General features: G+C 48.3%; 1 protein-coding gene across 4 annotated transcripts in view; it reads right to left on the reverse strand.

Moving 5' to 3' along the window:
* Positions 1–7,998: 7,998 nt before the first annotated feature.
* Positions 7,999–11,372, reverse strand: part of VWA2 (von Willebrand factor A domain containing 2) — a 50,898-nt gene continuing 47,524 nt past the window's right edge. For 3 of the 4 annotated variants that reach the window (XM_019556176.1, XM_019556177.1, XM_019556178.1), the window contains exons 13-14: positions 10,300–10,422; positions 7,999–9,109 (exon numbers count right to left, since the gene is read on the reverse strand). In XM_019556176.1, coding sequence (XP_019411721.1) covers positions 8,982–9,109; positions 10,300–10,422 — 251 coding nt within the window. In that variant the 3' untranslated portion in view covers positions 7,999–8,981. The remainder of the gene's footprint in view (positions 9,110–10,299; positions 10,423–11,372) is intronic. The other variant, XM_019556179.1, reaches the window with a different exon arrangement.

Genomic DNA, 11,372 nt, shown 5'->3' on the forward strand with positions numbered 1-11,372 from the left:
TTGAGCTGGTGGGCTTTTTTGTTTGTTTTTATGTGGTTTGTTCCAAAAAGGGTGAACCAACACCAGGAGCTTGGGTGACACTAATGTGACTGCACCTGCGCACCTCTGCCGAATTGCAAGATGTCCTCAAGAATGCCCCGTGTGTCCACTAGGTGGCAGGTTTGAGCCACTCGCTGTACGTCTTAAGATGGAAAGGAGTTTGGGGTGGGGGGAGACGGGAAGACGCACAGATAAGATGGGAAATCAGTAACAAGGATTTCTGACCCAAACCCTGGCTTTACTCCAGAATAAAGAACCTAGTTATGTCAGTTCTGTAGGTAGCATGATGCACAAATACCAAAAAAGTCACTTTGTCAGGGTAGCATCACCAAATCCATTCCTGGCTCTAGCCAGCAGAGTACATAAGACCAGCACAAGCTCTGTGGGAATACCTAGCTCACCTCACCTAATATACGTGTCCGCCTCTGATCCTCACAACTCACACGGGGCTCACTGGGGTTATTGTAAGCCTTGAGAAAGGGGCAGCCCATCACCACCTGAAGGACCAAATCAACAACACCTGGAGCTGGAGGGAACTTAACCTTACCCCTGCATGCACAGTGATACTGGCACAACTCTTATTATCAGGCCCTCAGTATATAGACATAGGATGCTACCCAGCTATCTCTGATGTGCGGTGCGACTTGAGGCACATGTAGACCAGCACAGAACCAGTGTAATTTTGTATATAAACCTGATGTAAATTAGACTGGCTCAAGAATGGACAAATGTGCCTCTATCCCAGGGTAGCGGTGCAGAGCAGACCGCGATTACAGCACCTGTTTCCTAGGTGGCAAGGGAGCAGGTCTGTTTGCCTTTAGCAAATGGCTATCCCTGGCTGGATATGTACAGATGATGCTTAAACCAGTGTCATTCAAGTAGGCAGATTTTTACTTCTCGTTCTTTTTGGAGTAGTTTTACAGTGTTTTAACTTTAGACAAAGCTACCATTAATAGCCAACATTAGTAGCCATGAGCACAGAGCTGCCATTAATAACTAACATTAGTAGCCATGAGCAGTAGATGGGCGATGCCTTTTTTACACATCTACACTGGTGTAAACGTGCCCCCTCTCCATGCCCTTCCTTTATACCTGGAAAAGGATTTGAGATGCTCAGCAGAAAGGGTCCCATGGGGTGAAAGAGCAAACCCATTACACTGGACAGGGACAGCAGTAGTCCAGCGAGCAGGGCATGCTTCTGTACACACAGCAGCAGTTACATTTGGCCTTTCCAAGCAATTCTTAACTTTTATAGAGCCTTGTCCTGCTGCTTGGTGTGAAAGGCCCAATTCAACATCCCCAGCACAAGCGTGCAAGGGAAGCATCTCCCCCTCCGAGTCATGCTGATGATAAAGAACACAGCCAGGAATAAAGGGAACGGCGCTTTCTCATACCACTGACATTAATAGGCATCTGCCCTTACGGAGGCAGGACTTGTGGGATTGGACCTTCGGACTGTCACAAGTGATTTCATAGATTTCATAGACATTAGGGCTGGAAGGGACCTCGGGAGATCATCGAGTCCAGCCCCCTGCCCAAAGGGCAGGAAGTCAGCTGGGGTCGTAGGATCCCAGCAAGATAAGCATCCAATTTACTCTTGAAATTGGATTAGCCAATTTACTTTGCTTACCCCGGCATTTTGATGAAGGAACTGGTTAATGTGCGTGTGCATGGGTGTGCGTGTGCATCTGATTTACTTTGCTCACCCCAGCAGCCTTGTGAAGGAACTGGTTCATGTGGCCATGTGTGCGCGCACACAACATCCACGTCCTGGCTGTCCATCAAAGAAACAGCAGTGGGATTGACCAGATATGTCCTGTAAAACAAACGTGGTGCCTCATTAATAAAACAAAAAGCATGTTAACTCCCTGTGAGAAAGTCCTACGCAAGTGCAGTAGGGTCCTACCAAAACCTTTTCAAAAGTATGCAGTTAAAGCCTAATTCCAAAGTCCAGTAGAAAAGCTCCCTTTGAAGCAAAACAGCCAGTGTCTTGGCCAGTTTTGAGTGCCTCTTAGGCTGAGAATTTAATATAGAAACACAACAACTGCAGCCCTGCCTAGAAACCACTTAAAGGACTGGGTCTTCATTGTGCAAGGCACTGTACAATACGCAGGAAGAGATAACACCTTTACAGTTAGGGCTGCCAGGCTCCCAAGCAAGGTGGTGCTCTCTCCTGCCATGGGGGTCTTCAAGGAGGAGGCTGGGCAGATATTTGGCTGGGGTGATATGCCCCTGACACCCGTTCCTGCCCAGGGCAGGGGGTTGGACCTGATGATCTGTTTAGGTCTTTGGACCCTAAGCACTATGATACTGTCCTCGTACAGTGCACACACCTGCCCCCCAGTATCTTTGCATCTACACATCTACAGCCAAATCCTGTGCTCACTGAAACAGGAGATGTATTTGGACCATATGTAACTGCACAGTATGCCAGAAAAAAGAATAGCTGCCGTTCCAGGAGAACACCCATTGCTACAAATCAAGGTCTTTTTCTTAATGGAGAAGTCACCCAAGCCTCTATCCTTGCTCCAGGTACCTCGAGCACTGACTTCACTGAGTGCTGAAGCAACTGGGGGCTCAGCACTTTTGAAGATCTGACCACCTAAATCAGATGCCTGCATATGGATGGGAGGAGGCTGATGTCAGTCTCCCAAGTTAGAAAAAAATCTCAGCCCAAATGTTTGGGATCTAATAAAATCCATTTTATTGACACATGGTTTACTGGCTTAGCTTAAGCAGGCTTCCTGGATTGCCCCAGAGGAAAGTTTGCAGCCTTTGGCATAAGCTACAAGTCTCAGTGAATTGGGAGTTAAAGGTGCCAGAGGGTTTGGTTCTTACCAGTTAACCAGAGATGTCAACTCGAACCTTGACACTCGTGCCCATGACGTGGGCACAACCCCACAGCTGCAACACTGCACCTTTTCTAGTGCATACCCAGATCCACACAAAGGTGAGCTAGCTCGTGACAGGAAAAGCACCAGCAAGTCAAGGAAGGGGAAAAGAAAGTAGCTTCTTTTCAGGTCTTTGGGAGAAGAGGGCTGCTGGGGTGTGGGGCTGTGTGTAGAGAAGTACACAGCACTATAACCTGAAACTACGTTCTCACTCAGTTTTTATTAAAAGGCAAGATCTTGCTGGTTTTTGGCAAAGGTGCTTGGGGCAGGGGACTGGGAAAATAAAAAAGTTTAGACCATGAAATTTGTGGCCCTTGCACCCCAAGTTGCTACCAGAGCCAACACCTGGGATGGGAGAAGCCAAGGTACCAGCCAAAATCCTGTGGGGCCAGGCTAACTCACGTTTGCACTAGTTACGCTGTCCCAAGCTCCGACTTACCAGCTGTGACACCCTGGAAAGAGCTTTCCTTTCACCCGCTGCCAGACGGTAATTTATTACCAGCTTTGCAAAGCCCCCTTCCTGGTGATGGTGCCAGGTTGAAACAACCTTCCCAGCCTCAGGGACTGAGCTTCCCGTGAAGTATTTTCTCATTAAGGGTTTCTGTTTGAATTCCAGCAAGGCTCCAGGAGTGAATTTAAAAAAGGGGGCTGGGCCGCCTTGCAGCCCCAAGCCAGTGACACTCCTTAATTAAAACGTGGGGCTGCAAGGTATTCGGGGCCTTTCTCGGCTGTTGTTTTTAAGTCCGAGTTAAAGAAACCAGCTCGGCTCCACCGACGCTATCCAAACTCTTGATTTTTTTTTCTTTTAAACAAAAGTTGCTTTCTTTCCATTTCACAAGCTGTTTCCTGCCTTGGGACATGATGACGACCCCCGCTCCCCTCCCCAAGTCATTCCTCCCATGCTAAATGCGACCATTATTCACACCTGCCTCACATCAAGTTTCAGGGAGTTGCAGGTAAAGTATTGTTTGGGGCAGTTCATTTGGTAACACTCTTGCCTCTCTCTGGCACACCACAGCCCACCTGGTTTCAACCGTCGGTCCAGGGGTAGTACAGTCGCCCGCCCTGGCAATCTTCAAAAAGCGTCTCGATGCCCATCGTGCTGGGGTCATCCGTCTTTCCTGCCCAAGTGCGGGGGGGCTGGACCTGATGATCTTGTAAGGTCCCTTCCAGCCCCTAACAACTGTGAGTCTAAATACTTCATCAGGTCTCTCGTCACATTAGCTGGACACCAGCAAATGCCTCTCCAAGTGCAACAGCGCACCAGAGCCTGTAAGTCCCGTCTTGCAAACACGACTGGGCGAGACGCACGCAATCTCCGACTGCAAGCACCGCTTGCCTGTCTGGGTGCAGACAGTAGGTACCGCGGGTGCTCCAGCGCATCTGGGATGCCGCATGTGCTCATCATTACAGCAGTTCAGATCCTTTTATGATGGATGTGGCATTATGACTCCCTGCTGCAACTCTGGACCAAATCCCGCTTTCCCTTAACACAATGGAAATGCAACAAAAAGCCAATGTCACCCACTCTGCTTAAGCAGTAATTTAGCCCTTGTGCGAGTTTCAGTGGGGGGGGTTTTCTGCTCAAGAAATTGTTCTGGAGAATTTGAATTGTCCTGCTGGAGATCCACAGAGGTCACGGGCTGTATTTCAGAGGTGCTGAGCACTGCAGCTTTCATTGACTTCACTTTGGGCTGTGGGTGCTCAGCCCCTCCATACGACAGACCCTGCGGCAATATTTTCTCTGTGGCTTTCCAGCCTAGCAAAGGGTATTTCCCCGAGAGGTTGGGTCCCCACTAGGAGCTTCCCTGAAGTTACAAGAAGGATTAATTTGACTCAAGCCACAGCTCTGGCCCTAGAAGTAACGCTATCGCCTACCTTTCACAACGCACCTCTCATTGAACTTTGCCAAGGAGGTACATCAAGAGCATAGCTGCCCCATTTTGAAGACACACAGCAAGACTGAGTGACTTACTTAAGGTCACCCCGCTGAGCCATGTCCCTCCCAGTCCAGTGCCATATTAGGCCTCTCCTCTATCTATCAGCTTGACTTTGCCCCAGCACCCAAAGGCAGTGGCCTTCTTACCTGGCTTGGAGAAGGCATCTTGTACCAAACAGGACAGCTGACCATTAGGGGAATGCTCCATTTTCATCCTTCTGGGGTGGGTATTGGCTTTATGTTACGTTTCCTACCTATTACATGCAGAAACTGTGTAAGCAGAGCATTATTAAGGTAAAGACTCAAAAGTTAGGACTGCATGCTCTCTATAGGAGAGACAGGCTCTAAGCCTCCACCCAACCCAACTACAGCACCTCGCAGCACCCCTTGCCCAGCCCCACATTGAGCCACACACAAACCTTGATGATTTTTAGTTGTTAAACAGCAGAGAAACTTCTACTGAGGATGTGTAAACTGTGGTTTTTCTATGTGTTCAGAGCTGGGCCAAGTTTCAATGGGTTTTTACAGTATCCCTGGCACAGAGGCATGGCCTCCTGCCACTTGGTATGGCTGCGATCTTAAGAATGGAAATGCTGAGCAGTCAAAAAAATATCAGCCCCAAAAAGTTAAACGCAGATTGAACAACTTATTTTTCTCTCATTTTATTCTCCAAAATGGTTGAAACCTTTGAAGTCATCCAACCTAAATGATTAAAATTTGGGATAATACAAGGGACTGAAAACAGGGCCTTATAATGGGAAATGTCAAGTAACTTTAACACTACAGGATGCTCCCAACCTCACTTATAATAAACTAGGTGAAACGCCCAGCCTAAGCCTCCCCAGCCTTTCATATAATCATTATTTTGTGTCAGGTGTTTGCAACCTAGAAGGTCCAGTCAAGCTTGAGGCCCTAATGCATAAAACACTACCCATGTGTGACAAAAGATGAGTTCACCAGAACCTGATTTAATGGTCTATGGTTCTTCCCCAGGGCCCTTGGCCCATTCAGACTTAAAAGTACACATTTGTAAGCAAAAATACTCCTGACTTTCCAAATCCTATCCCCCACTGCCCCCTACCCTCACATCCCTTATTCCAGGATAATTCAAGAAGATCAGAAATGTTCCTAGTAGCAGCGTATGAACACAAAGAGAATACACAGACAAATTACACACCCGTCATACCAACACATCTGTAATCAAGCCTAAGTGCTTACAGATTTATACCAACCCAGCGGGCAACCTATGTACAAGGGAAACGTTTAAAATACCAGTAGGCTGCTAATGAAGTGCATCTCTTACCGCAAGCTGAGGGCTCTAGAAAATAAATGCCTTTTTTGTTAAACAAGGAAGAACCAATGAAAGCAAGCTGTAAAAGGACGGGAGGAGGAAAGAGTGCGTTAGGTGAATTATACCACGGAAAATCCTGGAGTCTCGTAAAAATATGATGCAATCAAGCAGGAAGGGGTGGAAATCAAACCATCAGCACCACAGAGAGATTGCAAGGTAACAGAGAATACTTTTCATTGCAAAGTTTGGCTGGAAGGGGACCCCACTCCACAGGCATATTGACATTATAAAGAACAAACCTTAGTCTCTGGATTTTCGCTGGGAAACTCCTCTGGCCCATGTTCTCCGTAACAAGTGGCCACTGACATTTTTTACATCAGAAGCAGCATGTAGTCAGGGCCCTGCCAGGAGGAAGCGATGTTAATGGGTTAGTCTCCTTTTCTATCCCAAATGTCAGACTTGCACTTCTGCTCCTGTTTCCTCTTGCCTTGGGTGCTCAAGCCAAAAGGCCAAGCTGCTGAAGCTGTCGCAGAAAGACACTCCCCGTCAGAGCACGGCGGTTTCCACCGTAAGGTATAAGATACAGTCACTGTTGTTTCACGGGGGCAGCTTCCATCTCTGGATCAGTGTCCTTTAAACAACGAACCTGTGAAATAATGTCTGCGATTTTTTGGGGCTGCCTGGGACAGGCTGTTTGGGTGAGAGGATTCTTGCTTTTATCACAAACACCAGCAGTCCCAGTTACACTTCCTGGTAAACCCCCTAGCACAAGTGGAGCTGCTCTCGCTACCTCCCGGGACGATGGGCTGCATGGGAAAAGCAATTAAAGCTGCAACATCAGAGTGGATAACAAGCCCTGGGAGAGCAGTAGGGTCAGTTCAAGAGTTTCACAGGCAAATGGATTCGGTGATCCATTAAATGACAAGCTCCGAAAGCGCCAGGCACAGGGCCAAATTCTGCTCTTTGGCGACTAATGTATTGACATCCTGGCCCATGATTCCCTCCCACCCCCTCTAAAGCTCCTGTGATCATGCTGAGGATGAAGTCAAGAAAGGACAACTTAAAGGCAATCAAGGGCACCAGAAACTGCCTATTCCCGTCAAGCTGGCACACTGCACCTTGCTCATTGCTGTGAAATCTGAGCACTTAGAGTCCCTTTACCGATCCAAAGGGAAAACCAGAGCTGGTTTGGTGAAGCCACGGAAGGAATAGCCAAAGGCATCAGAAGAAGGAGTTGTGGTTTGGCTTTGAGAAAGGCAGAAAGAAGAACTCAGAGTGAGAAATGTAGCATAAAAAAAAACAAAAAAAAAAAAACACATCAGTGAGCAAGGAGCCAGCCTACAGGAGGAATGGAGGAGTGAGGGTGGGAGGATGAAGGAGGTAGAAGAAGAGAAGCACACAGAGATTGCAGCAGGAAATGGGTGGCAAAGGCCATTTTAAAGCCAAGGCAGCAGACAGGGCGAGAGCCCAGTATCCACAGCAGATCGGAGCCGTATTTGTAAGAGAGAGGGATAGAAGTGCTCTGCCACAGTCTCAGTCGTAGCACAGATAGACAAAACCTCTGCTGCCTTCCCCGAGTACGGAAAATAGGAACTGGCTGCCAAGGAAATCATTTTGACCCTTCAGGAGACTCAACCGCTGAGCACATAAGATCAAAACAGCCTTTCACTTAAGCCCGGGACTTGTCCTCTCCATTGCCAGAATGTTTTAAGCTACTTGTCCCCAGAGTTAAACAAGCCATTTCTCATCCAACACCTACGGTTCATGTTACACGCTGGTTAAATAAAACAACCGTCACGTTAAATGGCTGTAGCCCCAGTTGAAAGTCAGAAAAGGCATTAGGCACAAAGATAACGTTTTAATGTGAAGGCATCTTCTTATAAAAAAAATAATAAAAATGCCCGTGAAGCGAAACCCCTATGAGATCACTCAACATACAATAAACAGAGAGAGCGCAGCAAGGGAACATCAGCACATTTGGCACATAGGAAAAATAAGCAAAACTTAATGAAGACCATCACTGGCGCTCAAACCTCTCGCTTGGATTTGTTCCCCGGTGTTTAACAAGTGATTCATTCTTTTGTGACTAGCTGCTGGGATATTTTATGGTGCTGGTAAAGAGAGTCAGCACATTACAGCCAGCTCAAGGCACTCGAACTCCTCGACTGCACCCAAGTCTCTGGCTTTTTCCAATCATACTAGTATAGAGTAAGCCCAGCAGGGTCTATTGTAATCATCTGTTCTGACCTCCCTATATAATCTCGCTGCCCATTTTTCCATCAAAACCATCACTTCTGGCTGAACTTGGGCGTTTCTATTAGAAAGACACCCAGTCTTGAATGAAAGATTTCATGTGATGGAGAATCCATTTCAACCTTTGGGGTGTGCTTTGAATGCTTAATCGTACTCACTAGTACCAGCCTGCACTTCATACACGTCCACCTCCCAATATCTTCTTAGAGTTATTCCCCTTGTGCCTGAACCCCCACATTGCTAGCTTTCCCCACATATTCATGCTGATTCAAAGGTCTTTCAAGATGCCTGTGGAAAACAAAAAGTGGAATACACTAATTTCGTGGCGCGGAGAAGCAGCATGTCGATAATAAATATATAGACGCACAACAAAACGCATTACAAAAAAGTAAAACAGCACTGGCTGTGGGCCAACCCAGCTCGTGTCACACGTGAATTCTGAGCGTCACCAATTCGGCCTCCAGGAGACTAAACCAGTCATTGAAGTACTTGGTAACTGCTTGCCAGATCTTCTTGTATATTGATGACCCTAAGCAAAAGGCGACTGGAAATACCGAGACTGTCCAACTCAGTGTTGAGGGTGGGCATGTCTTCTGGCGTGCCGGAGAGCTCTGTAAAACGGCTGCAGTCCCCGACTCTGATTCCACTGTGTTCGGGGACGGAGCAGGGATCTGGAAGAATCACCCCTTACAATTCCTGTTGCAAAAATAATAATAATTAAAAAAAAACCAAAATAGAAAGACAGGCAAAAAACAGATTAACATTTCAAGGCAGAAACAAAGCCACACTCAATACGTTATTTGACAAAGAGAAGTGAGGCGACTGCAAAAGGCACGTGGCATGATGTTAACCTGCACGGGGAGGGATACCACGACAAAGTTGGGACCCCTGGCTCCTATTTGGCTCTGACCAAGCATGCAACCTTGGGCAGACGGCTCACTACAGAGGACTGGCACTGAGTCCTGCCCCCTGCACGTACGTGCAACCATTTGCCTAAGGATGCTCTGTAATTGCTGCTTCAAACCCTTGAGCACAGTTGCATGGCACAAACCCAGAAAGACCAGAGGCTCTTACCCTCAGGACTGGGCAAGGAAGGAGGGGACAAATATCAAAACCACCCTGTCCTTTCCATGCTGCCAAATGGAAGGAGAGCCCTGGTAGTGCCCGGCTGGATGCTAAGAGGGTCCCAGCATGGGAAAGAGACTGCTGGGATGGAAATTGTTGAAAGCAGTGACTTGTGACCATCCAGGGTTTAACCAAAAGGTGCAATCTCTCTCTCAGCACTAACATCTCACCTCAAGTGAGCCAAGATGACCTTCTCTACCATAACCCCAGACTTTGAGATAAGCTCAGATTGCCAGGGCGCTACACAAAGAGGGAGAGCGGTGAAAACTTCGGGGTATCTTCTTGGCCCTCCTGTCACAGCGAACATGCTCTTATGGCTTTGGGGAAAGCAGCTCCTTGAAAGGCAGCTTCCCTCCCCATGATGCTGCTGTGGGTGGCAGGGTGGGATGTCCCCAAGAGATCCCAGCAACCCAGGCTTCCCTTCTCCTGGTGGAAAGGAGCACTGTACTCTCTGAACCCTGTGCCCCGTCCTCACCAATCCACCCAGTGGATGCCACCAACTATTCACCCGAGAGGCAAGCGAAGTTTTGGGGCGAGTTACAAGGAAAGAGAAAAGAAAGGAAAAAGGAGGTGGTAGCAGTAGTGAAGCCAAGAGGTGCAGGCCAATCCTTCCCCAGGGCCGCAAGGAAGAAGCAGGTCCCACCCCAATCTCCAATGTTGCTACTGCCCCTTGCCCAAGCTCTTGCCCTTTGGGAAGTCTGTTAGCCTCAATCTGCTGTGCCAAGTGGAAATCCCAGAGCGGTCCCGCTGGCGATGCTTACTGCTTTCGCAGTGCGGTCCTTCCCAGCCGCGGCACTCGCACCGGTAGCTGCCGTTCCCGAGTACGCACACGCCCTCGTTCATGCAGGGGTTGGGTTTGCACAGGTTCACGGGGTTCTTGGCCTCTGGAGCGGACAAAACACAAACACAAGGGCATGAGATGGACCCACAGATCTGGAGGCCCTCGGGCGCATTGAGGTGCAAAAACAAGGAGACAAACACCACCGGAGAGGAAGTCTGCGAGCCCTGCACCCCTCTCTACGAACTTCTTCCTCGGGGAACTTGCAGCCTGCTGTGACCCCTCTGGGGGCATCTCACACTCCCATTGTGGGGGAGACAGATATCTTTCAAAGGGCTGCTTTTCATTTTACCCACAGCCACAGGAGCACGGTTGCTGTGACAGGGGTCTAAGGAGAAACTCTTAAGTTTTCACCACCCTCCCCCTGTCTGTGACACCTTGGTAATATGGGCCTACACCAGAAAGTCTGGGTTCATGGTAGAGGAGGTCATCTTGGCTGGCATTAGCTGACAGCTCATTAGTTCATGGCAGGGGAGAATACAAGCCATTTGCAACACTCCCAAGTTCACTGCAAGAGCAAGTCGGCATCAGAAGAGGAAGTCAGAAAAAGACAAAGATCATTACTTCAGTAGATGTCTGAATTTATAGCTTGATGTTGTTCCCAAAGTTTAAGGGAGTACAAACAACCCTGCTATTAGGCAAGGTGTCTTTAAGAAAAGCAGGAAGAGGCAGATGTTTTTAAACACCATCATCAATGCATACTGAATAGAGGACCACACAAAATCCCCAGATCCAGACGTTATAGAAGGTGGCGAGACACATTTCCTGCCTTAACCAGCTTGCAATCAAAGCCCCAGTCCTGTGCTAGCTTATTTAGCACAGATCAAAGAGCCCCCGTCTGAGATAGACTGGTCGAGAATAGGATGGGTTTCAACACAGACAAGTGCAAGGTGCTGCACCTTGGTAGGAACAACCGGCACCATACCTACAGGTTGGGGAACTCCCCTCGTGTCAGCACGGAGGCGGAAAGGGATCTGGGGGTCATCATTGACTCCA

Source organism: Crocodylus porosus, unplaced genomic scaffold, assembly GCF_001723895.1.
Source record: "Crocodylus porosus isolate Cpor-Errol unplaced genomic scaffold, CroPor_comp1, whole genome shotgun sequence".
Lineage (NCBI taxonomy): Eukaryota > Metazoa > Chordata > Crocodylia > Crocodylidae > Crocodylus > Crocodylus porosus.